Source organism: Triturus cristatus, chromosome 5_2 (assembly GCF_964204655.1).
Source record: "Triturus cristatus chromosome 5_2, aTriCri1.1, whole genome shotgun sequence".
Lineage (NCBI taxonomy): Eukaryota > Metazoa > Chordata > Amphibia > Caudata > Salamandridae > Triturus > Triturus cristatus.
Window position 1 is genome coordinate 142,605,594 of NC_140588.1, and position 27,610 is coordinate 142,633,203.

Here is a 27,610-nt window from a genome sequence, read left to right on the forward strand (position 1 = left end):
ATTCTCTCCCCTGGGATCCGTGATGCTTTTTCTAAGAGGTGAACTATCCGCTTGGTGTGGTCTACCGTCTGCCGTCCCGGGACAAAGCCCGCCTGGTCTGGGTCTATAAGGCCCGGTAGGTGGGACGCCAACCGGGCCGCCAGGATCCCAGTGTACACCTTAAGATCCACGTTCAAAAGTGAGATCGGCCTGTAGGAACCACATTGCGTCCGGTCCTTCCCCGGTTTGGGGATGACTGTGATGGAGGCTTGCAGCAGGTCCGGTGGGATGGCCCCGGGAGCAGTGAAGGAGTTGAAGAGGCGCGTGAGAAGCGGGGCCAGCGTCGCACAGAACGTTTTGTAGAAAAGGGATGTGTAGCCATCCGGCCCCGTGGCCTTCCCGTGTTGCAATCGAGTCCAGATAGGCCGCCATCGCCGATGCATCCGGGGGGTCCCCCGTATAGAGGTCCGCATAAAATCCCCGGAAAGCCTCAGCTATATGGGTGTCCTCCGTAACCATCGACCCCGCGGAGTCGGAGACCTCCTTCACTACCTGTTGTTGTCGAGCCGCCCTAAGCCTGTTCACCAGCAGCCGGCCACATCTATCCCCTCCCGTGTAGTAGGCATGGCGTAAGCGCAAAGCCGCGTACTCCGCGCGGTCCATGTCCAGGGCCGCCAAGAGCTTTCTGGCCTCCTTCAGCTGCCGCCATACCCGGGGAGCCCCCGTCCTGCGGTGCACCTGTTCCAGTTCGCGGACCCGCTGGGTGAGCTCCTCCCTCTTGCGCCGCCGCTCCTTGTTGTCGGCTGAGGAAAGAGCTATAAACTCCCCCCGTATCACCGCCTTCATGGCCGCCCACTGTGTCGCCTGCGAAGTGTTGGAATCCGCATTATGGGACAGGTAGTCCTGGATGGCATGCGTCACTTGCGTGACTACTGCCTTCCTATGCAGCAATGTGTCCCACAGGCGCCAAACCCGCGGTGGACCCGAGATCGGCGGCAGTCGAAGCTCGACGGTGACCGGAGCGTGATCAGACAGGGAGACCACCCCCATCTCCGTCGCGGTAGCTATCGCACAAACCGGCGCGGTGACCAAAAAGTGATCCAGGCGCGCGTAGGTCTTATGTGCGTGGGAGTAGTATGAATAGTCTCTATCAGTGGGATGCATGCGGCGCCAGAGGTCGAGGAGGTCCAGCTCCGCCAGCTGTGTCTTACACCCGGCCGAGAATTCCCCCGCCTGCGGAGAGCGAAGCGCGGATCTGTCTAAAGCCAAGTCAAAGACCATATTGAGGTCACCCCCGAGGATAATGTGCCTGTCCTGTGAGGCAGTGACATCTTCCAAAGCTGCGCGTAAGAAGCGTTCTTGTTGTTCGTTTGGGCTATATACAGATCCCACTGTGAAGTGGATGCCCCCCACCCTGAACCTATAGGCTAACAGTCTCCCTTTCTGTTCGGATTGTTTGTGCAAGATCTCTCCCCTGAACTGCCTGGCCACCAAAATCGCCACCCCCGCCGTCTTAGCATTGCCAGAAGAGAAGAGTTGGGTCGGGAATTTGTGGGATCGGAGCCTGTGGCAGTCCCGAGGCAACAAGTGAGTCTCCCGGAGGAGGCAGATGTCTGCTCGGGTGCTTTCTAGTAGGGATAACACAGCGCGCCGCTTAACCGGGTTGTTGAGGCCCCCAACATTAAGTGTCACGAGCTTAAGAGTGGTAGGCGGCATAGGGAAGGATAGGTGAAGTAGCGCAAAGCCTCCGCTGGCGCGGAGTCCGTCTCAAGAGCGCCGCCAAGGCGGCCGTAATCCCTGTGGTGCACTGGACGTTCCCCCCTCCCCTCCCGAGCCCCCCCCCCACACTCCCACTCAACCCCCCAACCACTCCCTTCCCCTCCCTCAACCCCACAACCTAAACGAACCCCCCCGAACCCCAACAAGCAACCCCTTGGACAACAGTCGAACAACCCCAAACCCCACCCTTCCCTCCCTCCCTCCCCCGTCCTCCAACCCCAATGAACCATAGTCCCAGCTGAGTCCCACGAGGGACCAGTCTGTGGTGAGTAACTTAAGTGGACGTCCAGCCACCGTCTCCTCCCCGCTACCCCCCCCCCTCCCCCCCAGAGCCCCCGAACCTGCAAAGTGAAGTAGGCTGTGATGATCTCCCCCCGGAGTGTTCTTACGCCGTCAATGCGACGTCACCAGCGGCGGTGTCTCTGGCCACCTCGAGCACCGCGCCGGCCATGCCAGCCCTGATGGTGGGTGAGTCCGGCCTCACGGTGCGGCCAGAAGAGTTCCGCCCCGTCACCCGCTGCCAGCCGTCTCTAGTAACGCGCCTCCGGTGCGGCGTAGACGTATCCTCCTCCGTCTCAGGAATGCCCAATACCCCGCAGGTCTCCCGCAGGGAGCGTAGTTGGTGCAAAGTGCCATTCCATCGAAAGATGAGTCGGAAGGGGTGCCCCCAGGCGTAGGGCGTGCTGTGCTCCCTCAGAAAGTCTGTGGCAATCCTGAAAGCTTTGCGTTTCTGAAGCGTTATGGCAGATAAGTCCTGATACAAAGCCACTGGGTGTCCTCGAAAGGTCAGGGATGACTTCTTCCTTGCCTCAGCCAAGATGCGCTCCTTGAGTGGAAAGTCCGGTAGAAAGGCCAGAATATCCGGCGGCAGTGCCGACGTGCGTCTCGGCGGGCCCACCCTATGTGCTCTGTCAATCCGGATGGGGAAGTCCGTCGCCTCTCCCAAGATCTCCCTGAACAGGTTCTGTAGGTAGCTAGTCACATCAGACCCCTCGTCCGTGCTCGGAACTCCCCGGACCCGAATGTAGTTCCGCCGGGATCTGTTTTCAAGGTCCTCATTATGGGCTTGCCGGTCGAGCTGCTGGTCTCGGAGGCGCAGCACCTCCTGCTGCAACTGCTCAATGTCCTCGTCCCTCCTCTGACCAGCACCCTCCACGGAAGCCACCCGCTCTCCCAGGCCGTCTACCTCTCTGCGCACCTCTCGCATCTCCCCAGCGACCTCCTGTTTCAGCGTTTGAAAGTCATCCCTAAGGGAGCTGAAGAGGGACTCCATGAAGGCTCTAGTCACCGGCGGCTCTCTCTCGTCCGTCTCTTGCGCACCCCCGGAGGAGCCCGGCGACGGTTGCCCCTTATCCACCCTCTGGTGGTTCCTGCTGAGCATCTCCGGGAGAGTGCGGTCCCCCTTCTTGCTGCTTCTGTTGCCCGCCATTGGTAGGGGGCGGCCGGCTCCTCCCGTGTCTCGGGTGCTCCACCCGCCCGCCGGCGTCGCTAGGCCACGGGGCTCGCTCCACGCTTCTTCGGGCCTACTTTCTCTCTCTGCAGCCCTTCCCAGGGAACCGCGCCGGACAGGGGGGGGGGGGGGGTCGGACCGTCCACTCCGAGTCTCGCTGGATACACTAGTGTCCTCCACCCGGCCCCCGGCCACGCAGGTGGCGCCCTTCGCAGGCCCCTGGCCGTTCCTCGCAAGATGCCACGTGTCCTCCCAGGGGCCTAGATCGCCCGATCCGGGCCCGGTTCCGCTGTTGTAGTCCTCCGGGGTTCACCGGCCGCTCCGGCAGGCGAACTGTCCGTCTCCAGGCAATACAGGGGCGACTCCCCCAGGCAGATGCGTGCTGGGCCCTTGGCCAGGCCGCCGGGTGCACCTCGACCTCTTCTCCTGCCGCGCTCGCTCCCACACTCCTCCGCACTCCTCACTGGGCCCTATACCGCTCTGCCGCTCTTCCTCTGACGTCAGGCGGCTAGCGGGGCCATCCGTCGTGTCCCCCGCGGAGCCCAGGACCGGCTGCCGCCCCGGCTATCTCGCCAGAGTACCTCCTCACCAGGGCCTCCGATGCGGGGCTCCTCTGTCGCTCTCCACCTCGTTGTCCGCCTGTAGGCCGCGCCCCCGGCTCCGCGCCGTGTAGTGGCTCCGGGCCCCGGCCACGGCTCCACCTCCCGCCGTCTTCAGTCGACCTCTCCCCGTGAGGGTCTTCTGGCAGTCCCGTTCCCGGTTTCTCTGTCAATCGGGGTAGGTACTCGCCGGCTCAGCCTCGGGGGTGCTTTGGCTTCGCACCGTGGTCCGCGTCGGCTGGCTCCGGCTCTCGGCCCCTCCCTGCTGCTCCGTCCCGCGCTTGCCTTCCGCGGCCTCCTGTGAGTTCGTTCGGGGTCTCGCTGAGTCCCACCGCCGGGTCGCTGGTAGTCCCCTTCTTCCCCCACGATCTCCCAGCAGATATGGGGGAGATACTGCTAGAATTCTCGGTCCAAGGGCCTGGGGATTCAGGAGCTCACGGAGAGTGCGACCGCTCACTCCGCCATCTTGGCCACGCCCCCCCTCGGGTTAATTTAGTGACTTTCTGGGTTCACCTTGAAAAGAGATTTGATTATTGCCTGAGGTGGGCAGTCACCCACCCTAAATAATAATCCAATTTCATACACTCAGTAGAATGAAAAAAAACAGTAAACCACGTGTCTACCTGTGATACATTTGTCTTGTGTTTGAGATCACTAGTTGGAAGAGTTGGTTCCACAGTCTCTTTTGGCTTCCAGGATTAAAAATGGAGCTGAACATGCATAATTTAAACTTGAGGACCAGCTCCAGTGTCTCCCACGTTGACTTTTGAAGTCTTCTTGAGAACACAGATGTCAAATTAGTCCTGGAAATTGAGTCATGTTGAGGGTCAGCCAACAGCATTTGCTCAGTAGCGCAGCAAACTCTGTCATACTAAAAGCAGTTTTTAACTGCACCCTGGCCCCTAAGATTAATGTTTCTGGGTCATGACCTTTTCTAACTTATGAAGGGCTATATACGAGAATTCCGGATTCCAGTTTGCAGGATAGGGTTTAAATTTTGCCATTGGTTTCATTGGTTGGGTAGCAATACTGTGATCCAAATATTGTCTTTAAATAATATCACATCCATAAAATAGAGTACCACTATATTGATAAGGTAAGTAGATGTGGAGTTAAGATTAATAAAAGTATTCAGGCTTGGCTAACATAGCCAAGATAACGGATGCTTAATTTTTAGGCTCCGCATCGGCCCCCATGATTTCTGACTCCACTGTCTATACCCTGGGGCGATTGCCGGAAATGAGACCCCTGAAAGGGAAGCACCACCCTGGAGCTGCAAAACAAGGGGCGGCTGGATCTCATTAGCGACCGGTCAGCAGAGATTGGTGAGGTGCTGGTTTCCGGTGGACGGCTGGGACTGCGGCATGCCAAGAGGGCCGGCTGCACCCTGCTGCTATGTGGAGGCCGGGGGCCCTCAACGGCAGTGGAGGCCCAGAGCAGTGATGCTGGAGCAGTGCCAGAAACCCCACACTAAGGAGAAAGTGCAGGTTTGGGAGCTGAGTGCTTGGTGGGCCAGCAGCACCATGTGGACCCTGAAAAGACCTCGGCTGGGCCTTGCCCCTTTACCCGGTGAGGGCCAGCATGGAGACAGCACCCACCCCCTGGAAGTACTGGAGGAGACGTGGGGCCCAGTGGATGAGCGCGCTGAGGCACCCAGGGCTCTTGCTGTGAAGTTTTGGTGCAGAGGAGAGAGGATTCAGTCCCCCATTGGTGGCGAGGCCCTTTCCTTGGTTGTGAGGTGGACAGCTGAGAGAAGGCAGTGCTTGGACCAGCAAGCAACACCAGGGTCCCCCTGAAGTTGAGAGGGAGACATACCTTTTCTGGCAGAGGCGCACTGAGGTCCGAGGGAATGTGCATTGGCCCCATCTTCCTTTTGTCCACACCCTCCATTGCAGTGACATTTCCACCTGGTTCTAGCTTCAAGCTTTGTTTGTGCACAGTGTCAAGTAATATAGAGTCAAGCAGCTTGGGGTTACATTTCTCCAAAAACGAAGGTCAGTGGTACTGTAATGTGTGCCTAGTGAGAAATGAAGCATCTTCATTGAGAGGTGTTTCTTATCTCACATTTCATCCCACGATAACGCCCTCCGTCATTATAGTGACATTTCCATCGTGACCAGCTTTAAGTTTAGGTCTAGCACAAAGTCAAGTACCTTAAAATTAAGAGCCTTTGTGTCACAGTTTTCTAAGACTTAAGAGCAGTGGGATTCCACTGTTTTTTTTTGTCAGAAGTTAACCGTCTGTAACAATTAGTTCTGCCTGCCAAACCCCTAACCCATCATCAGCCTTGATCTTTGGTTTAAGGCATGTAATATTTGAACCTAAAGCTGCACAGTCAGAGACTTTATCAAATAGTGCTTTTACAGGAAGCAAGTTTCATTTGGGGCGTAGGTTGGCGCCCAGGGAAACTGAGGGGGGTCATACTCCTGACACTGAGTGGACGGTCTGCAGTGCTTGACTGGAGGTACAGTATGGGCCCTGGACCAGACCATGCACTAGGAGGTGTGTGGGCTGCTCTCAGACATCTGGGGATGCTTAAGCCCAAGGTGCATCTTGTGAACAATGAGAGGCGAACCAGGGTTGAATTCATGAAGCCACGGACAGACTACTACAGGAGTGCCCCCGGGGAAGTGTGGAGTGCCACACATGGAGACCTTGAGGGGCTGGCTCCCCAATGCTGAGGGCTTTCTGGTGTGGACTTCCTCCCTATGCCTTAGAGTAGCTTTGGGTAAACTGAAGACCAAAGCCCAGGGAACACAAGTAAACATGCATTACTTCCAGTAGGGCCCCCTGGAAGCAGGGATGGCCACGGACCTCCCACCCTTGCCACTGCAACTTACTCTGGACAAAATCCTCGCAGCAATAGAGGACTCAAAGTCTACCCTATAGCGGATGGTTGGTATTGTGGCTGCAGTGCTTGGCCTATTGTGCGCTGACCATCACAAGTAGTCTGACGCAGAATGCGCAAAAGTGCAATTATCTGAATTAACAGAGCTGGTACATAAACTGGAGTACCACACAGAAGATGCGGAGGGGCGCAACCAGTGCAACGAATGTGCTCATAGTGGGCCTTCCTGAGAGCATGAAGAGGGCAGACATGGTGGCTTATCTGGAAAATAGGATGTGCACGGAGGTGCTGCCAGTCCAGCTGTCCCCCTTCTACGCACTTGAACAAGCACACTGCGTCCCGACCCAGCCACGGGGTGCACACCAGCCCTGTGGTAGCAAAGTTATTGCACTACAAATACAGGTATGCCCTTTTACAATGCACAAGTGACGTGGGCCCATTCAGAGTGGGCAATGGGCTGGGTGTCCCTGTTCCCTGACTGCACCGCAGCTGTGCAATCCAAACAAGCCTCCCTTTTTAAAGGTCCAAAGGGTACTGCGTGAGGAAGGACTTCACTGCTTGCTTTTCTTCCCTGCAAAACTGAAGACAATGTTGGAGGGCCACACTCATATTGTCTGGACCCCGACAACTCCTAGAGATGGCTAGAAACATCACATGGAGGGCGAGCAACCAGGGCTGCCAACAGCGGACATGGAACAGCGGAGCCAGCCCTGACACCGCTCCCAGGGGCCTCTCTGCGTGAAATCCTGAGGAAACCATCCAAGACACCAGCAGACATGGACAGGGTGGTGGCTCTGATGGCCATGGCAGAGATCCTTGTGGCCTAACCTTCCGACTACGAGGGCAACGCCTCCTCAGGACGCAATTCCGGGGACACAGACTCAAGACGACCAGGGTCTTGAAGGTGACCACCTCCCAAAGATAACCCCCCCCCACCCCCAGATTGCAGGCAAACTTCTATATAGTACATGCGCCACTGGGGAAAGCCTGAACAGGAGGCATAGTTGGTTGATGTAGATGAGCTAATGGTGGTAAGGGTGCGTTGTCAGCTTAACTAGGAACGTACGCTCCTAGATAGCATACGCCATAGACTGGATAACAAACTAGGCCCAGACCCAGGCGCCCTGCCCCGGTTGTTAGAAACCAAGATTCAATACAACTTTGCCCTGGAATACCTCAGATGCAACAACTATATGGATTGTGTTAACCGTGCGCACGAGGAGGAGGGTAGACCACGGTAACTGCTTGCATGGCTCATTAGGCCAGCTGGGAGAACACCCCTATTACCAGCCTGCTGTTCCCGGAGGGAATGGTGCACTGGCATTATTTGGCGCTCCAAGACTACTATGTTGCATTATACCGACCTCTGGATCCCACCCTGCTGGGGGCTCACTGTGTCTTCCTGGACTGACTGATACAGATGAAGTGCCTGTGGTGTTTTATGCAACCTATGCCGAAGTGCTGACTCCATGTCTGGAGTCAATATATGCTTAGGCATTCGGAGCAGGGCTTCTTCCAGCCTCGTCTAGAGAATCAATGGTTGTGCTGCTGCCCAAATCCAGTGCCCCGAGAGCCAGGCCCTCTGCCTTTAGACCCCTCTCCATTCTCAACACACTCTTTAAGATCATCATCAAGGTGCTGACAACCAGGCTGCTGCCACACATGCTAGTACTGATCCGTACAGACCAAAATGGGTTCATTCCGGTGCAAAACAACTCCCTTAACCTCTGCCGGTTGGTCAGAGTTATCTACGATCGGAACCTGAGGACCAACCCATGGGCTGTTATAATGTCGGTAGACCTGCTGAAGGCCTTTGATGCTGTGAGGTGGGACTTCCTAGAGGAGGTAATGCTCCGCATGGGGCTAGGAGAGCGTTGGACCAGATGACTGCTGCTGTTGTGTGCCAGCCCCATGGTCAGAGTAAAAATGGGTCGCACAGTATCGGACCCGTATGGCATTCACTGGGGGACAAGTCAGGGGTGCCCTTTGTCTCCCTTCCTATTTGCCACCGCCATTGAGCCATTGGCAGAGAAAATCTGGATGATGATAGAGGGTAGAGGAATAACGGTGGATGGGAGCGAGCACATCATCTCCCTCTACGTAGATGACTTACTGATCTACTTGGCGAATGAGGGAATCAGACATAGCCTACATGTTGTAGCTTCTGGAGGAGATCGGGACTCACTCAGAACTCAGGGTGAACTTGACAAAGACATGTGGGTTGTCACTGGTCCGGTACGCCCCTTGGCCTGCGGGGCTCCCATCGGGTGTGCTTGGAAAACAGGAGAGGTTCCAGCTTACTATAGGTTATGGTGATACCCTAAAATACAGCAATAAAAAACTTCAGTGAGATAATTAATCTCTGCTGAATTAATGCATGGTCAAAACATTTCCGTGGCAGGAGTGCTCACAGGACTAGGGTCACCCACTGGGACCCTAGGCTTTTCCAGGTTTCTAGTAGGAATTGGCCTTAGGGTAAGATCTCTATCACAACTTCTCAATGGAACCGTATCCCCTAGGATGGTTCACATAGTTCTGGACTTTCAGACAACTTATTCCAATAATCAGATCCACACGCCATGCTAGAGGTGTAAGAGTAAACTTCCTCCTGGTTCTTCTTTGAGAAATCTCTAAACTATTTTCAGGTCACAACAGCGAGCCTCCCAGTGGTTGTACATCTGTCTCTTCTATTAGACTCCACCTGGTAAACTCGCTCGCTGCTTAAAAGGGCTTCCAGGTGTTGGCTTCTGTTTCTCTTAGGAAACTCCCTATAGTTAACTCACTGAATGCTTAATAGGTCTACCAAGGGTTAGGCCTGGTCACTCCTGGGTGAACTCCTTTAATATATTAACTGGTTATTTAACAGTACTCCCAGGGGGGTAGAATTCTGCTGCTCCAGGGTGGACTTGATATATTATGGCCTGGTTATTTAACAGTACCTTCAGAGGTTGGGCCTATGCCACCCAGGGGTGACCATTTATGAAATTCTTACCTGCTACTTAACATTGCCTCCAGGGGCTGGTCCTCTTCCTCATCTGGGTGACACTATTTATAGTACATTCACTGGATGCTGAACTGTGCTTTTAGGGATTGGGCTTCCGTTGCGATTTAGTGTCCTCACTACTGTGTTCCTTAGTTATACAACAGTATCTCCAGAGATTAGCCCTCTGTCACTCTTGGATTGGCTCCTTAGAGTATCTATCATGTAAATCCCACGGTTCTACATCAGTGGAAGTTTCTGCATTATGATGCAGAGCGCTCTTAAAGGATATAGGGCCCGATTCACAAAGGCAATCTGATGCAAAAGTTTAACTTTATGAATTTTGGTATTCACAGAGGTAATTTACAAGTCGTATCTTTATGTCCGCAGTCAGGCTGGAATCTCCAGCTTGTGCCGTACTCGCGGCACCCGGGCCGTACTCTCTGTCTCAGGCCGGATGAAGTGCAATCAATGTACCGGAATGCAGTTTTTACAAAAAGGAACATTAGGAACGTGTGATAAATAGTAGAGGACGTCGTGAAAATCAGTCAGGGCAGGGAAAAGGGTGTGGCCAGACCCTACATCATATCCCAGAAACGTTTGCTCCTTTGCATCATGGTACATGTAGTCCACAGTTTGCGCTCCGCTCAGTGTTGACTGTAGCGTTGACCCAGCCACACACTTTCCCCTGCCCAAACTGATTTTCATGACCTCTACCATTAATCACACGTTCCTAATCTTCTTTGTTGTAAAAATGACTTTCCGGCCCATTGATTACACTTTATCCGGCCCGAGTGGGAGAGTATAGCCCGGATGTGGAGAGTACAGCTCAATCCGAAGATTCCGGCCTGACTGCGGACGTAAAGATTCGACTCATAAATGTGAATACCAAGTCGTAAAGTTAGACTTTTGTCTCAGATTGCCTTTGTGAATTGGGCCCATAGGTATCCGGATGCCCAACTGTATCCCTCCTCAGATTCTGTACAACTTTTTATGTTTGTGTGCAGAGGCATTGCTACTTCATGTTTATTGCACTTGTGTAAACCTCACGCACATCACCCCATGTCTCTCACCTGGGCCAAACTCAACTAACACCATTTCTGATCATGCTCCGTGATAGGGCACCCAAGAATCCAATGCAAATCAGGTATAAAAGAGCTATGTAAATGCTACAATACAATACAGCCCAGTAGTAAGAATTTGAATCATTCTCATTTTTCAGTACTTATCAAGGTTTTTGAAACAATACTGTAGTACAATACTGAATATAATGTATAAATAGCAAACAACATGATAACACCGTGATGTTTCGGTCCCAAATGCACTACTTATACTTAGCTGTAAATGATGAAATTTATGATGTTAATCAAAAATTTTAACAATTGCAGATTATGGAGAGCCAAATATCTGATTGATATTCGCCGGGACATGTGCAAAATTGAGGATGAGTACCAGCAGGTGACCAAGAGAATGAACGAACTGAGAGCCCAAGAAGACTTACTCATCCTGAGGAAAGCTCGCATAATTGGCATGACAACTTCAGGTACTCATTTGAAGTGGTTGAACAGCATGAGAAAGTTTAACAAATACAGTGAGAGTACCCAGTACTTTTATTTTATTTACAAAATAAACTTCTTATTTCCCTGTGGCATATCATAATGTATCATTTCTGTTGTTAATGTCAATGCACACTAGACCAACAAATACATTTCTTGGTTTAAACTCCCCTCTCAGTAATTATGCAGAAGTGAAATCCAAGTCAGGAACTGTCACTAACCTTTTCAGGAAATGTAATATCAAAAGAATTGATTTTTTATGGAACTTTTTTTTCAGCGCTGGATCTTTCCTAAATTCATACGCTTGAGTCGTTTGCTGGTGTTGTGATGGGAATTCTAGGTTAATGTACAATTGCAGTGTATAACATTAATATGTCAAAAGGCTTTAAATATTGTGTATTCTGAAGCCTAATCAATGAATTTGAAAACACACAAAATTCCAGCCAGTGAAGTGAGAGTGCACAGAACTCAACTCATCCCATTGGTCACCATACTTAAGATTTCAAACAGACCCGTGAAAATATTTATTCTTTGGTCAAAGGTTTTATTTGTCCTGAACAGAGACTCAGTCATAGTTAGAAGACGCTCCCTATCAATGAAGAGTACATTTACCGATTCTACTGTGTGCATAAAGCCATAGGTCGCTAGATGTACTACAGCTTTTCTGCTAGAAGGCTGATTGAAAGAGAAAGTGTCTTTTTTCACCAACTGAACAAGAATAAATCATCCTCTAGAGAGGGCGTCTTCAGGATTGCACAGGCCTTTTATTCCACTGGGAATTTCCCCAGTGGGATGGAGCCCCTAGAGGCTGGTAAATAGGGTGTGGGGCAGCTCCTAGTGCCTCTCTCACTTTCCCAAGCTTCTTCAGGATAATTGCAGCTAGCATAGAGAGGCCTCAAGAGAGACGGAGAAAGAGAGGGAGGGAGGGAGGGGAATATAGATGGAAAGTGATCAGCAAGGGAGAAGAAGGAGAAGAGATGAGGGAGAAAGGATAGATGAAAAAGGAGGATGGTGTGCAGAGATGACTGGAGCAAGGCTTGAGCATTTTTATCTGAAAGAAACACTTGAGTTATAGATTCCTTACCCTAGAATTACCCCCAGGCGTCAGACTGGATCCGTAAAGTTTTTTTCGTCAGCAGTACCTCTGCGCATCGGAAGGTGGCGTCGGTCGGCTCCACGACCGTTGTCGACGTCATGGTCGCCAGGATGATGTCGCGGCAGCTACTTAGACGCCGCTCTCACGTGCTGACGTCAGTTCTTTCTTTTTCCGCGCCAGCCAGCGCAGACCTGGGAAGGGCGGTACCTCAGACAGTTTTTTACTAACTTTTTCTCAACTTCTTGTTGCGAGACTCTGACTCCGCACAGGTGCACAAGGGATGCCCGGTGTCAAGGCCTGCGGTTCCTGTAACCGACTGATGTCGGTGACAGATCCGCACCGCATGTGCCTCTTTTGCCTGGAACGCGACCACGGCCCCAAGTCGTGCTCCGGCTGCCAGTCGAAGGCACCGAAGGCTTTGCTGGAGAGGTCCCAAAAGCTGCTTGAATGCCGGCAGTCGGCTCTGCGCCGTTTGAGGTCCTGGTCGAGAGGGAGCTCGAGGGACCGGTCGCGGGGCCACCACCATTCCGGTTCGAAATCATCGGGGTCGGGTAAGTCGGAGCATAAGAAGAAGTCGAAGAAGCATCGTCGCTCTTCGACTTCTTGTCGGTCGGCCGATCCGACTAGGCACACGGGTGGTGCACCTCCCACGGCTCCTCACGCGGAGCCCGAAGGGTCGACTCCGAGTTTCCCTCCCTTTCCGGGACCCGGAGCGACCCACGTCTAGCTTTGTGCGTTCTACAAGGCGATACATGCCATCTTTGGGCAGATCGACCCTGCTGGCGTGCCACCTGGCCCCGCGGACTCAGTTGGGGGGCCTAGGTCTTCCTGCAGGTGGCTCTGGCGCCGCAGGACCCCCTTGGATCCAGGCCTGGATCCGGATCGGCGCCGGTTGACCTCATTACACCTCCACCGGCGCCGCTCCTGACGGCACCACTACTGCGTTCGGCACCAGTCGGCTCCCCGGTCAGCGTCAGCCCCAGCCTCTATCCTGACGTGGACACGGGGCCGGACCGGCGTCGGGTGGGGTTTTTATGTCCTTGTTCACTCATTGGGTCCCTTTTCAACAACAATGGCACCCAGAGGAGGAGGACTGGGAGGGGTCAGGTGACCCTTTGACTGACCAGTTAGACACTGAGCAGGACTGGAGAGAGGAACTGGGGGAAGTCAGTGGTGACACCTCTCCTGACCATGGCATGTTGACTCCTCCTACCGTGGCTACGGAGGAGGGAGCGTCATACGCTGTGGTGTTGCATAGGGCGGCCGAGGCTCTCAACCTCAAGCTTCCTATGATGGCGGTCAGGACAAACCTCCTGACAGAGGTACTATTACCGGCTGCGAGCTCTTCGGAGCCCTTGCTGCCGTTTAATGAGGCCCTCACAGACGTCCTTTTGGGCACGTGGTCCAGGCCCAACACAGGGGCTTCCGTGGACATGATGATTGTCCGACGCCACTGCCCGGCTCCGGGCGACCCCACTTTCCTCTCCCAACATCCCACCCCAGAAAACTTGGTAGTTCAACTTGTACGTCCAAGAGCGCCTTACCTACTGTGCCACCGGAAAGGGAGTCCAAGAAGCTGGACCACCTTGGCAAGAACATTTTCTCGTCCACCAGCTTAGGATTGCGGTCCGTAAACACCGCATGTCTCTTGGGCCATTATTCGCACTCCGTGTGAGATACGATGGCACAAGTGCTGCCTCAGTGTCTGGAGGAGGCCCGGGCAGTGCTCTCCCAGGCTTTTGCCGCCGGGAGGGATGCAGCTAAGTTTACGATCCGTTGTGGGCTGGACACCGCCGACTCTCTGGGCAGGACCATTTCAACGTTAGTAGCGCTGCGTCGCAACGCCTGGATGAGGTCCACTGGCTTTTCAGGATGTGTCCAGAACACCTTGATGGACATGCCCTTTCATGGCTTGGGCCTTTTTGGCGACAAAGCGGACAACGCCCTAGAGCGCTTCAAGGACTAGCGGGCTATGGACAAGTCCTTGGGCCTCTCCACCTGTCCGGCGCAATTTGCTCTTCGCCCCTTACGGAAGGGGTGCCCCGCTACGTCCCACCCAGGGCCACAGGCTGCAGCAAGTTAACCAACATTCACCCAGCCGGGGACGTGGAAACAACCGGCATGGTTCCGGGGGCCAGCGGGCAGGCTAGTCCACCAACCCCCCCTCTGCAGCAACCTCCAAACCCTCCTAGTCTGACCTTTCAGGCCCATCAAACGCCAGTGGGCTGCAGGATTCGCCATCACTTCCCCCACTGGCGCACCATCACTTCGGACAGGTGGGTTTTGCAAATAGTCTGAAGGGGCTACACCCTCCCCTTCGAGACTACCCCTCCAGCCATGCCACCACGATACCACCGCATGTCGGAGGATCATCTGGCCCTTCGCCAGCAGGAAGTTACGGCTCTCTTGGCCAGGGGAGCCATCAAGCGCGTTCCTGTCCCAAAAGTAGGTTGTGGTTGTTAATCCCACTACTTTCTGGTTCTCAAGAAGGACAAGGGCCTGCGTTCTATCTTGGACCTCAGGGACGTCAGTCGCTTCCTCCGGGAGGAGAAGTTCAAGATGTTGACTTTTGCTCAGGTCTTGTCCACCCTCGACCCGCAAGACTGGATAGCAACATTGGACTTGCAGACGTTTATTTTCACATCCCTCTCCTGCTGGCCCACCGGCGTTACCTACGGTTCATGGTAGGCCACGAGCACTTTCAGATTACCGTGCTCTCCTTTGGCCTTACCAGCACCTCTCGGGTGTTCACGAAAGTGATGGCGGTGGTCGCAGCTCATCTGCACTGATCAGGGGTTTCAGTCTTCCCCTATCTCAACGACTGGCTGTTGAAGGCAGGCTCTCCCTAGGCAGTAGTCTCCCACCTCCAGACTACGGCCGACCTCCTGCATTCGCTGGGGTTCTCCATCAATGTGCCAAAGTCGCACCTGATTCCCATCTCAGAAGCTCCTCTTCATCGGAGCGGTTTTGGACAATACATGGTTTTGGGTCTATCCTTCCGAACAGCGAATCCGGGATATTTGGGCTATGATTCCGATCTTTCAGCCTCTATCCTGGGTTTTGGTCAGAATGACGCTGAGGCTGCTAGGCATCATGGCCTCCTGCATCCTGCTGGTAGATCATGCCAGGTGGCATATGCGGGCTCTGCAGTGGGACCTGAATTTCCAGTGGGCGCAGCATCAGGGGAATCTTTCCGAGGGTCACTGGCGCGAATCAGAGGGGAACATTCCAGATTACTTGACTGGCTCCGCAATTTGAACTATGCAGCACACTCGGCACGCACCCACCATATGGGAGACAAACCTGGCAAGTTGTTGTGGCTAATACGTCAAGATACAGTTACCACACCCGTGACAACTATACAAACCACAAATGGTGACACGGTTCATACCCAAAGAGACATACACAATGCCTTTGTAGAGCACTACTCCATGATGTATAGATCTTGCAGCGAACTACAGATGAGATCATACAGGAGTTTCTCTCTGCTCTAACATTGCCGCGACTGGCAGAGCATCAGCAAGACGAATTGTGTACTCCTTTGCTACCGGACGAACTACGGGATAGCATTTTCTCCCTATCGAACGGCAAATCACCAGGTCCGAACGGACTACCGGCTGAATTTTTTAATACCAGAGTTGTTGCGGGTATATACAGTGGCCCTAGACGACTCGACCCTTACACTCATGCAAAATGAGGCAATGCTGATCTCCCTCCTGAAACCAGTCAGGGACCCTGAAATTCTTTGTTCCTATCGTCCATTGGCTCTGTTGAACACAGACTATAAAATCCTTGCCTCCGCCCTAGCTAAGCGAATAGCCCCGTTTGTACCAGCTCTGGTCCATAGCGCTCAAAATGGATTTGTCCCGAATAGGAACACCTCTCTTAACATCCGTAGGTTATTTAGAGTTCAGAAATATGCAACGAAGAATTGGCCACGATCTGGATGCTTAGTGCTGGACCTGGAGAAGGCCTTTGATTCGGTGGAGTGGCCCTATCTTGCTGCGGTGTTACGTAAATACGAGGTAGGAAATGGCTATTTACAACTGGTGCAATTACTGTACCAGTGACCCATAGTACAGGCCCGCACAGGCAGGCTCATATTTGATGCAATCAGGGTCAGACGTGGAACTAGGCACGGATGCCCTTTGTCCCCATTGCTTTTTTCCCTTGCCATGGAACCTCTGGCAGCTCTACTGCGAGAAAGCGGCGCAGACTGGGGTATACCCCTGGAAGATGGTGTCCACGCGGTGTCCCTATATGCGGATGACTTGTTGCTGTACATTAGAGACCTACATGCTATACCGCCAGCCATATCCGAGATATTCCATAGGTTCGAGGAAGTCTCAGGCCTCAAGGTAAACTGGGCCAAGTCGGGCGCTTATTCTTTTCGCGAGGATGTGGACGCGACTGAAATAATAATAAATGGGATGGCGCTTACCTGGTACCCGACCATGTTTAGATACCTGGGCATATACGTCTACAGATCTCCAGCGGACATACTGGAAGGCAACCTGGTGCGCGCCATCTCCTCCATAGGGGCGCAGATACAATTCTGGAAGACTCTTCCGCTCAATGTGATGAGTCGTATCACTCTAACTAAGATGTTAGTATTACCCAGACAATTGTATTATTTTGCAAATCTCCCGGTATATGTTCCGGTGCGACTGTTTCGGGAGCTGGAAGGGTTAATCAGGGGGCTAGTATGGAATGTGGGGCGGCCCAGAATAGCGCTGCAGAAATTATATGCACCACCGGAAAGTGGGGGCTTAGCTGTTCCTCATTTAGAATTATATTACTTAGCTGCACAGCTACAGTGGGTCTCAAAATGGCTGAGCGGGAAGAACCTGATAGATACTGCCACTGAGTCGTATTCATGGACACAGACACAAATCTATAGTTTATTTCACCCACAGGCGAAATTTCCCCACCCAACACAGATATATATAGAATTAGCCCATAGATGCTACCGAAGGAGGCTCCAACCTACAAAAGACACAACTCCTTATGCCCCAATACTGCCGCTGGTCGGGACACCCCGAGGCAGAGACTTTGTAACGGACGTAGCGCTGGCACCCTGGACTGAGGCAGGAGTGGAGACACTGGGAGATCTATATGTGGACGGTGCCTTGTTGCCTTTTGCAACCCTAACAGCGGACGCTGGCTTGCCGGCGGGTCAGTTCCTCCTACATGCAGCCATCATGCGGACGCTGACACTAACATGGGGCGATTTGACAATTGAGCCGCAGACACATCAGTTGTTGCAGTATCTGCATGTGATGGGGGAGGGGTCACATGTGATCCATTGGCTAGTGCAGGCTCTGCTTACACATGTTTTAAAATCACCACAGAGACTCCGGAAGCGATGAGCTGAGGACAGAGGTCAACCCTGGACAGATAAAGACTGGGAAAGTGTCTTGGCCGGTGCCACACATATAGCACCAATTCACGTTTCAAACTTATACAAACATATATAATACACAGAGCGTATCTCTCGCCGGACAAGATCAATAAATACTTTAACAACACCTCCGCTTGCCCGCGATGCCATCTTCTAGACTCTGATCTACTGCATATGCTGTGGTCCTGCCCCCTGCTCCAATCCTATTGGTACAAAATAACGGAAACTCTCACCAGCGCCACCAACATCGAGGTACCGAACACATGGGAGGTTTGCACCCGGAGGTTTTACAACCGTACAAAAGATAACAGTGTAAGCTCCAGATTCTGTGACTTAGGTTTAATCACTGCGAAACGATTGATAACCAAGAGATGGAAACACAAAGACCCTCCGGAAATACCCCACTGGCTAAAATCCCTAGAAAACTGGGCACAGGCGGAGAGCACTATTCTTCACAGGGAAGAAATGGCTGGGCTACGTAAGTTTCCCATCGCACAGGCTTGGGATGAAGTTATAACAAAGTACGGTTCAAAGCCGGAGGGTCTAAGGGAAAATTTAAAGACCGCACAGGGTTTGTTCCCCAAAGTCAAGATAAACAACCATGCAAAACCCTGAGGTCTATCAAGTGCTAAGAAAGTGTGGATACCACTACATCAAAATAATCAAAACCTAAAAGTGAAACACAACCAATAGCTAAACCCAATAGATATGTCTTTGGGCATATCCCTTTATAGGACGAAATCCCTCACTCACCAAAGGTGAAATGCTTCATCATTTGGGATTCTCCTCCCAGAGGAAAAGCCTAGTTCCTCTGGGGGCTACAACCTCCTCACTGTGAGGGAGGAGCTCAGGGATGTTTTATAATTTTGATGTTGGATATACTAAATCCACAAATGTAGAGCTAGTAGTATGAGTGAGGGCGCAGCGCAAAGAAAATGTTGAAAAATGTGAAGGAAAGTGAAATTTAAAACTAGCTCAGGAACGTAGAAAAACTTTATTATGATACGTACTTGGCCAGGATTAAAAGAATCGTGCACCAGCAGTCAACAGATTTTTAGACCGTGGTGATAAAATGATTGGTCAACATGTTTCAGCCATATAGCCTCTAAGAAGGCACGGCTTTCGTCAGGACCTGTAATGCTACTGCGTGCAAAAGAAAGAATGTGTTATTAACACAAAGAAGGATACAGGGGCACACACTCTTTCAATGAGTTCGTTAATGGTGAAAATTACCTATAAAAGTGAAAGACATACGTGTAAGAATAATAAACAACTAGTGGTGTTCCACAGAAAAAATCTTAATCTTAAGAAAAGAGATGGACTTACTCGTAAACAAAGGGTAAGTCACCACACCTCAACCTGGCAACCGCTCAGGAAGGGAGCACCGCTCTAGAAAAAACGGTGGTAGTACATTATTAATAAAGATGTCTACATACTAAAGGGGGATTCGTTCTGCTAATCATTAAACCCTTTAAATGAGCATGTAAGAAAGGAGCCAAATGGGCTGCGTATACTAGATACCTTGGCCATGGCTGTTAGGTTGGGTAATACCCCACATTCCTTCACGACCCTTCATAGACAAAACCTCAGGCGCAACACGCCTTGGTATCCATGCAACCGTTCGCTGACCAGGAAAAGTAACTCAAGTCCGCTAAACACACACGACCCTCGACATGACTTCACTCGAAGGGCCCATCATGTACTAAATACATATACCTTTATGTACTTGATATTGCCTTTTCTTTTTGTTAGAACTGGGGTCACCAATTCCGACGTGGTAGCTTGGAGCAAGGTAGGAAGGCACCCGAAGGCAATGTGTAAAGCAGTTGTGCAGCACTCACTCACACGGATTCAGCCATGCGCACACAATGAAGGACACCACACCAGGTTGTTTGGTAAAAAACAAAATTCTTTATCTATTTCAAATCGTGGTGAATCAAGTCATTTCAGGAATAATGCAGCTACGATCACAGTAACCTTGAATTCATTTAAGTAAGTATTCCAGATAACCACAGGGTAACAGTCAATTCATCACAGCAAATAAATCAGTGTATTTCCGGGCAACAACCAATTCATCACAGTAAGTAAGACAGTCTATTTCAGTGTAACAAACAATTCATTCCAGCAAGTAAAACAGTACATCTCAGTGTAACAATCGGGTCTTTCACATCAATGGATTATTCATCCTCAGGATATCAATTAATTCCCCTAGGTGATCAAATTCATTGCGTCCCAAAATAGGCATCAACTCTTCTCTACAACTTCAGGCCCCGGGCAACAAGATTCTGGGTAGTGGGGCGTTATGGGCGCAACATTTGCGAATCAGGGTCAACTCACGGAGCTAGTCATCTATAATGGGTATAGTCACCGGCCCAGCCCAGCCCAGCCGTTCTATTGTGCCGGTTCAGAGGGGCCTGCAGGGCCCGGTTGCAGCCTCCGGAGGGGGGGCGGTTACGGGGCTGCCTCGCCGATCTCTCGAGGTTCTCCAGCAGCCCCGCTGTCTCCTAGGGTTCTGCCCTCCGCCCCAGGGGGGTTACCTTGCTGCTTGGGGCCTCCGTCAGCCTACGCGGCTCCGTCCCAGGCGGGGGTGAGATCGGGGGCTCCCACCTTCCTCGGAGCCCCCGCGCCGATGCTCTCTGTGGATCCTGGCCCTTCCCTCAGCCCAAGATCGAGTAGTTCTACCGCGTTTTGGGGGCCGGGTCGTGGGAGCCAATCAGCGGGCAGCTCTCAGAGGGCGCGGCCCCCAGGACCAATAGGAGAACCATGGAGAACGGCCGATGTCCCTCTCCGGCCTAGCGCGGCCTCCCTTGATACCGCGGCGGCCCTCCCAGGGTTCAGGGCCCGCGGCGGCGGGTCTCAAGCGATGTAGCGCCAGGGGCAGTGGGAGCTGAGGCCGCGGCGGTGGACTTCGCCAGGTGAGCTCTGTAGGAGAGTAGGGTCTGCTTTCTATGTTCACCCCCACTTTTTGCTTTTGCTTCACTGGTTTTCGACTTAGATGTGGCTGTGGGCCTGCTAATCAGACCCACAGCCCAGCTGTTCTCTCTCTAAATTCATACTATGTACTTTAGGTGCATAACCCAATTGGTAGGGATCACCTTATTGGCCCCTGTATAGTGTACCCTAGGTACCCAGGGCATAGGTGTACCCTAGGCCTACCAGGGGCTGCAGCATTTATTATGCCACCCATGGCCTGGCCTTCCATTATGACACAACTGGCTGATCACTCAGCTGGGGCAAGGTCGTGTAATCACCCCTTGCTTAGGTGTAGTATTCCTATACCTACCTTATATATAGACACATGTGTACCTATCAGCCACTCCTATGGCAGGCCTTAACAATCCTGGAGGCAGAGTGCTTGGTAACATGTGAGATGGTGCTCTAGCATGAGGTGAGCCTGTCTGCAGCTTTCGGAACCATGTCCTTATAGCTGTTCTATGATATAGCCTACCATATACTCTTAAAGTAACTTATAATCTTAAACTGTTATGGTAACTATGGTTTGATCAAAACATGTCGTGTAAGGTGTCTAACACTTTGGAATAATACCCCCATACCATTTCTGGCGATGAGGATATTATTCCTCCCTTCTAGAGGGAGAAGACATGTTGAAACCTACTTACCCGGTTAAAGTTAACCAGAGCCCCAGCATCACAAAATGGATGCTGCTGCCACAGACACAAGTCTGACCTCCTGCTGCTGGGAGTCCTTCCAGTGAGGGAGGCTTGGACAATAGGTTTCCTGCCTTGGGAGGTGCTAGCACCACCCCAGACAGGACTTAGTGTATTGGGGCAGGGAGGGATGAAAGAAACGAGACACTGCCTAGGGCACACAAGGTCTCCCATGCATAGTCCAGTTCAAACTGGCGCTGGGGCACTCCAGCCCCAGCTCTGGCGCGAAACTGGACAAAGGAAAGGGGGTGTAACCACTCCCCTTTCTGGTCCCACCCATAGGAGGGACCTTGCAGGTAGCCCAGCCCACTAGCCCAGTATATCAGTAGGTAGCTGAGCCCTGCAAGATTAGATTATCCTGAATCTGCAACTTGAACAGAAACTCTGGACCTTCAACATTCGACCTCAGGAAGAAGACCGAAGAATCTCCTTTGTGGCCAAGGAGTGACCACCCTGGGCAACCAGGCACCATCCAGCGACCGCTGCTTGCTTTGCGACTGATCCTACGAGGGACGACTGCAGAGACTGACCAGCGCCGAGACTTCCAGACACCTCTGAACCAGATCCACATCGACAGCAAAGCTGAGACCCGTGGAGGCGACGAGGGACGTGGGACCGGCGACTTGGGAAAAGTGGCTAGTAACTGACTAGAGCGACTTCTGAGGCTTCCTCGAGGCTGTGCTTGGGGAATTGAGAAGCCCCCATCCCGAGCACCATCTGCAAAGAAGATCAGCTCCCCACACTTCACGTGTTCTGCGTGGGGCCCTTCTGCACCTGAGTTGCTCGACGTGTTGTCCGGTTGCTGGCCCGTTGGCTAGTGACCTCTGTGACGACGAACCTTTGATTTTGCTTTGCTGGTCCGGCTCCTCCATACTGGCACTCGCTCCTCTGTGAAAGAGAAGCACCCCAGACCTTCCTGGTCTGCACCAGAAGCAAGTCCTCCATCCTGCGTGGGCTCCGCTTGCCAAGGCTTGTTGGGTCCTAACTCGACATCGACGCCGCCGACAGCAAGAGCCTTCGTGGGACAGCTCGCCTCCTGGTCCTGGTCGTCCTCGACGTCTCCTGGTACCCGTGGCTGCTGCGACAAGCTTCACCTCTTCACCTGCACCTGCACGACATCGCCTGGTTCCTTCCTGGTTCCTTCCCGGCTCCTGGCTGGTGACCTAGACTCTGTCTCTTCTGCTTGCAGGTATCCTTCCTTCTTGATTCCATCCTTGGGATCCACCGGACACTCTTCACTGACTGCCTGTCAGCAACTTTCCTTCAGGCATCCATAGGAGTCAACGACGAAACCCGACGCAAGTTCACACCTATGCCCCCGCAGCCCGTGGGACATCTTGATACAGTATCTTTACCATCCCGCCTTTTTGTCCCATAGACAGTTATGTGGAAGCTCCTGGAACCTTCCAGCCCTGGGAAGGATTATGCTTTGCCGCCTTTACAGGAGGGTCACCTGACCTGGGGTATAAGAGGAAAGGAGGGAAACTGAACTTGTCAGTTGGGGCACCACTGGACCTGGGTGAACCTCTGCCGGAGCATAGGCGGTTGGGCCTAGGGGAGAAACCTACACCACTTGGATTGACTGAGTCTAGGCCCTGCTGTACCCAAGTTAGATGAGGGACTCTGCCTGCCTGCTGATCTTGCCTGGTGAGGGGGCAACCCAGGGGACCATCTCCAGTGTGCTGCAGGGACCCACCCTGCCTCTGATGACTGCCAACTCAACCCCCTTCTCCCCCTCATAAGCCTGCCAGGGGGACCTGCCATCTCCTTTCCCCACCTGCTAAGATAAGTGCTGCCCTGGAAACATGGACTGTCGCTGTGGGCCCTACAAGAACTACAGGTAAAGCGCTGTGTCCACCTAGCGCTGTGCTGCCAGAACTGTGCCCCTGGGAAATAAGTTGCCTGCCGTTGAGCGGCGAGCGCTGTGTCACTTCTCAGCGCTAGTCCACCGCCCCATCGCTTAATTGCAGCTGTGCCTCTGCTTGTTCAAACTCCCCAGCGCTGTGTACCCTGTTAGCGCTATGTCAACCTAAAATTCCTGAATTACTGGGCCTATGTGTGTGGCGACCTACTCGCGCTGTTGACGCCGAGCGCTGCAAGCCTGTTCACCGCCGCCGCCCTTGGGGCTTGTGACCTAGCACTGCCGTGGTGGAAGCTCTAACTGGCCAAAATCACTGCCGCGGGCCCCTGCCCCGCTGAAAGAGAACTGCTGCTGCGCCCGCCATCACCGCCGCAGCCCAGGACCCGCATACTGACGCTGTGCCGCTGGGAGAGCTTGTGAGAAGTTGGCCTGATATATGATGTCACTAATTCTAGTGTACACCTTGTATCAGTCCAAACAACCCTTATGGTGATTGGTTGTAAAGTCAACCTTATAGACCAGCTATCCTAGTGGTAGCATGGACAAGAGCAGTCTTAGGCTAAACTCTGTATGGCATGTGAAGCCAGCTGTGATACCATATATAATCCCTTGAATACCAAATGAAAGGACACCACACAGATATATATATAAAATAAAGTGTATTTATTCTAGTCAAACCCTCAGCACTTTTTATGAGATTCGAGGTAAGTACAACACAGTCTTTTTTAAGCATACATTAAGTCACACAGGTAAGTAATACAGTTAGGCCCTAGGGGCCACGCAAACCATATACTAAGTAAGTGGTATAAGGACCACTGTCACGGAAATAGAATAGGCCTAGGCCTAGGGAATCGCTGGGGCTACACTACACTAGCTTTGGTTAGGAAGTGGGAGGCCCACGGGACTCGTGTGCAGAGTGGAAACACTCATGCGTAATGCGTATAATCGATAGAAATAGTACCGTTTTTAAATAAGCAGTTTAAGGACACTTCTGAAGCAACTAGAGAGTCGAGACTCGGAAACTAGACACTAGGATAGTCACTACCCTTGTGAGCACCGAAGTACCCAAGTTACCTAGCCCACAGGCTGCGGGTGCATAGGTGTGAACTTGCGTCGGGTTTCGTCGTGGACTTCTATGGATGCCTGAAGGAAAGTTGCTGACAGGCAGTCAGTGAAGAGTGTCCGGTGGATCCCAAGGCCGGGATCAAGAAGGAAGGATACCTGCAAGCAGAAGGGACAGAGTCTGGGTCACTAGCCAGTGGCCACGTGGAACCAGGAAGGAACCAGGCGATGTCGCGAAGATGCAGGCGTGAAGGTGAAGCTTGTCGCAGAAGTCACGGGGACCAGGAGGCGTCGATGGCGACCAGGACCAGGAGGTGAGCTGTCCCACGAAGGCTCTTGTTGTCGACGGCGTCGATGTCGAGTCAGGACCCAACAAGCCGGGGCAAGCGGAACCCACGCAGGAAGATGGACTTGCTTCTGGTGCAGACCAGGAAGGTCTGGCGTGCTTCTCTTTCACAGAGGAGTGGGAGCCAGCCTGGAGGAGCCAAACCAGCAGTCGAAACTAAAAGGTGTGTCGTCACAAAGGCTACTAGCCAGCGGGCAAGCAACCGGACAGACGCGGCAAGCAGGGAAATGCAGAAGGGCCCCACGCAGGACTCGTGGAGTGTGGGGGGCTGATCTTCGGTGCAGATGGTGCTTGGGGTTGGGGCTTCTCAATCCCCGGTGCACAACTTTGAGGGTGCCTCAGAAGCTGCGCTGGAATACACTCGCCACTTTTCCCAGGTAGCCGGTCCCACATCTCTTGTCGCCTCCACGGATCTCAGCTCAGCTGTGGATGTGGATCAGGGTCGGAGAAGTCTGGAAGTCAAGGCTCTGGTCGGGCTCTGCAGTCGGTCCCTCGTAGAACTTCAGCAAAGCAAAGGGTAAGTCTCTTGATGGTGCCTGTTTGCACAGGGTAGCCACTCCTTGGCTACAAGGGAGATTCTTCAGTCTTTTTCTTTCGTCGAATGTCGAAGGTCCAGAGTTTCTGTTCAAGATGCAGGTTCAGGATTTTCTAATTTCCTAAGGACCCAGCTCCCACTCTTATATTAATCTGGGGGGCTGGTATACCTGCTAGGTCATGCCTTATGGGTGGGACCTGGGAGGGGGGTGGTTACACCCCCTTCCCATTGTCCAGTTTCGCGCCAGGACTGGGGCTGGAGTGCCCCAGCACCGGTTTGAACTGGACTATGCATGGAACACCTTGTGTGCCCCAGGCATGTCTCATTCCTTTCAGCCCAATACACTAAAGTCTGTCTTGGGAGGTGCTAGCACCTCCCCAAGCAGGAAACCTATTGTCCAGGCCTCCCTGGCTGGGAGGAATCCCAGCAGCAGGAGGTCAGACTCGTGTCTGTGGCAGCAGCATCCATTTTGTGATGCTGAGGCTTTGGTGAGAGTTAAACAACAAAGTAGGATTTTAACATGTCTCTCCCTCTAGAAGGGAGGAATAATATCCTCATCCCCAGAAATGGTATGGGGGTATTATTCCAAAGTGTTAGACACCTTACACAACATGTTTTGATAAAGCCAAACCATAGTTACCATAACCGTTTAAGATTATAAGGCACTTTAAGAGTATATGGTAGGCTATATCATAGAACAGCTATAAGGACATGGTTCCGAAAGCTGCAGACAGGCTCAGCTCATGCTAGAGCACCATCTCACATGTTACCAAGCACTCTGCCTCCAGGATTGTTAAGGCCTGCCATAGGAGTGGCTGATAGGTACACATGTGTCTATATATAAGGGTAGATATAGGTATACTATATCTAAGCAAGGGGTGATTACACGACCTTGCCCCAGCTGAGTGATCAGCCAGTTGTGTCTGATTGGAAGGCCAGACCAGGGGTGGCATAATACATGCTGCAGCCCCTGGGAGGCCTAGGGTACACCTATGCCCTGGGTACCTAGGGTACACTGTACAGGGTCCAATAAGGTGATCCTTAACAATTGGGTATGTACCTAGGGTACATGGAGTCCATTTTAAAGAGAGAGCAGACAGCCTGAGACCCTGAATGGCAGGATCTCAGGCCAACTAAGTCGAAAAACCAGCTAGACACTAGGCAAAAAGTTGGGGGTAACCAATACACCCACACTTCGTCGGCTCGCCGCAACCACTCTCGTATCGTATCGACCTGTTCCTACTACCTGCCGTGGACTGTGAATTGATGTCCGGGTCCACAATCTTACCCAGGGGTATCTTGGACCACTCCCCCATCTCCCTTCGTCTCGGACACCCCCCTGGAGGTGCCCGTACGGTGTGGCGAATGAATGCCTGGTTCCTGCAGGACGTGGACTTCACGGAGTCCCTCGGGCAGGAGCTGCGGCAATATTTTTCGGCGAATGCGGGCTCGGTCCCTTCGCCGGGCATGCTGTGGGAGGCCAGCAAGGCCATGATGAGTGGGGTGGCTAGGGGTCTGGTCCACGCGAAACGCCTGGAACAATCCGCCCGACTCACGTAGCTGAGGCCCAGGCGGCGCAGCTGGAGGAGGCCCAAGCTACCAATAATAGCGATGACTTACATTGATCCGAGAAGAAATTTGCCAGATCTCGTTGGAGTCCACTAGAAGTCTTTGGCGCTCGTCCGTGGTGCGTGTGTACAGATGGGGTGACAAAAATGGCAAACTTCTCCACAATTTGGTGTCCTACCCTAAAGCCAATCGCATCATTCCCGAGATTCGGGATGGAACCGGAGCCCACCACACTACCTCCCAGGACATTGCCCAGACGTTCGCGGGCTACTATGCAGCCCTCTACGCGGCTCAACCTCCCCAGACTTCACTGGCGACTTTGCTGACCGAGACCGGGACCCAGCTGCACTGCCTCTCCCAGACGGACTCGGAGTCCCTAGACCGACCTTTCACCCCGGAGCAGATACACGGGGCTATCTCACTGTTGCGCTCCGGCAAAATGCCCGGGCCCGACGGTTACCCCCAAGAATACTATGCGGCCTACTGAGACACATTGGTCCCACACATAATGGATCTGTTTAGGCACGTAGTCGAAGTGGGGTCCTTCCCACCAGAGACTGATGTGGCCACCATCATAGTCCTCCCGAAGACGCAGCCTCCCTCCCTCGTGTGTACAGACTACCGTCCCATCTCCCTTATCAATACAGACATAAAACTCTTCGCCACCGTGGTGGCCCAACGGCTACGTCCCCACTTGCAAGAGCTGGTAAACCCCGATCTATGCAGCTTCATGCCTAACCGGGGGGACCTGGCACTGCCTAAGCCGTCTCCATCTCGCCCTTGCGCATCGCCACCTCCTCACCCCGTACCTGGCAATGCTCTTCATAGACTTCGAAAAAGCATTCGATATGGTGGATTGGGGCTACCTGGGAGACGTGTTG

General features: G+C 52.8%; 1 protein-coding gene across 1 annotated transcript in view; it reads left to right on the top strand.

Annotated features, from left to right (window-relative positions):
- The window catches only part of LOC146822728 (NFX1-type zinc finger-containing protein 1-like), a 1,573,298-nt gene that overhangs the window by 1,286,916 nt on the left and 258,772 nt on the right, over nucleotides 1-27,610 (top strand). The window contains exon 15 of the mRNA XM_085606923.1: nucleotides 11,024-11,178. Coding sequence (XP_085463049.1) covers nucleotides 11,024-11,178 — 155 coding nt within the window. The remainder of the gene's footprint in view (nucleotides 1-11,023; nucleotides 11,179-27,610) is intronic.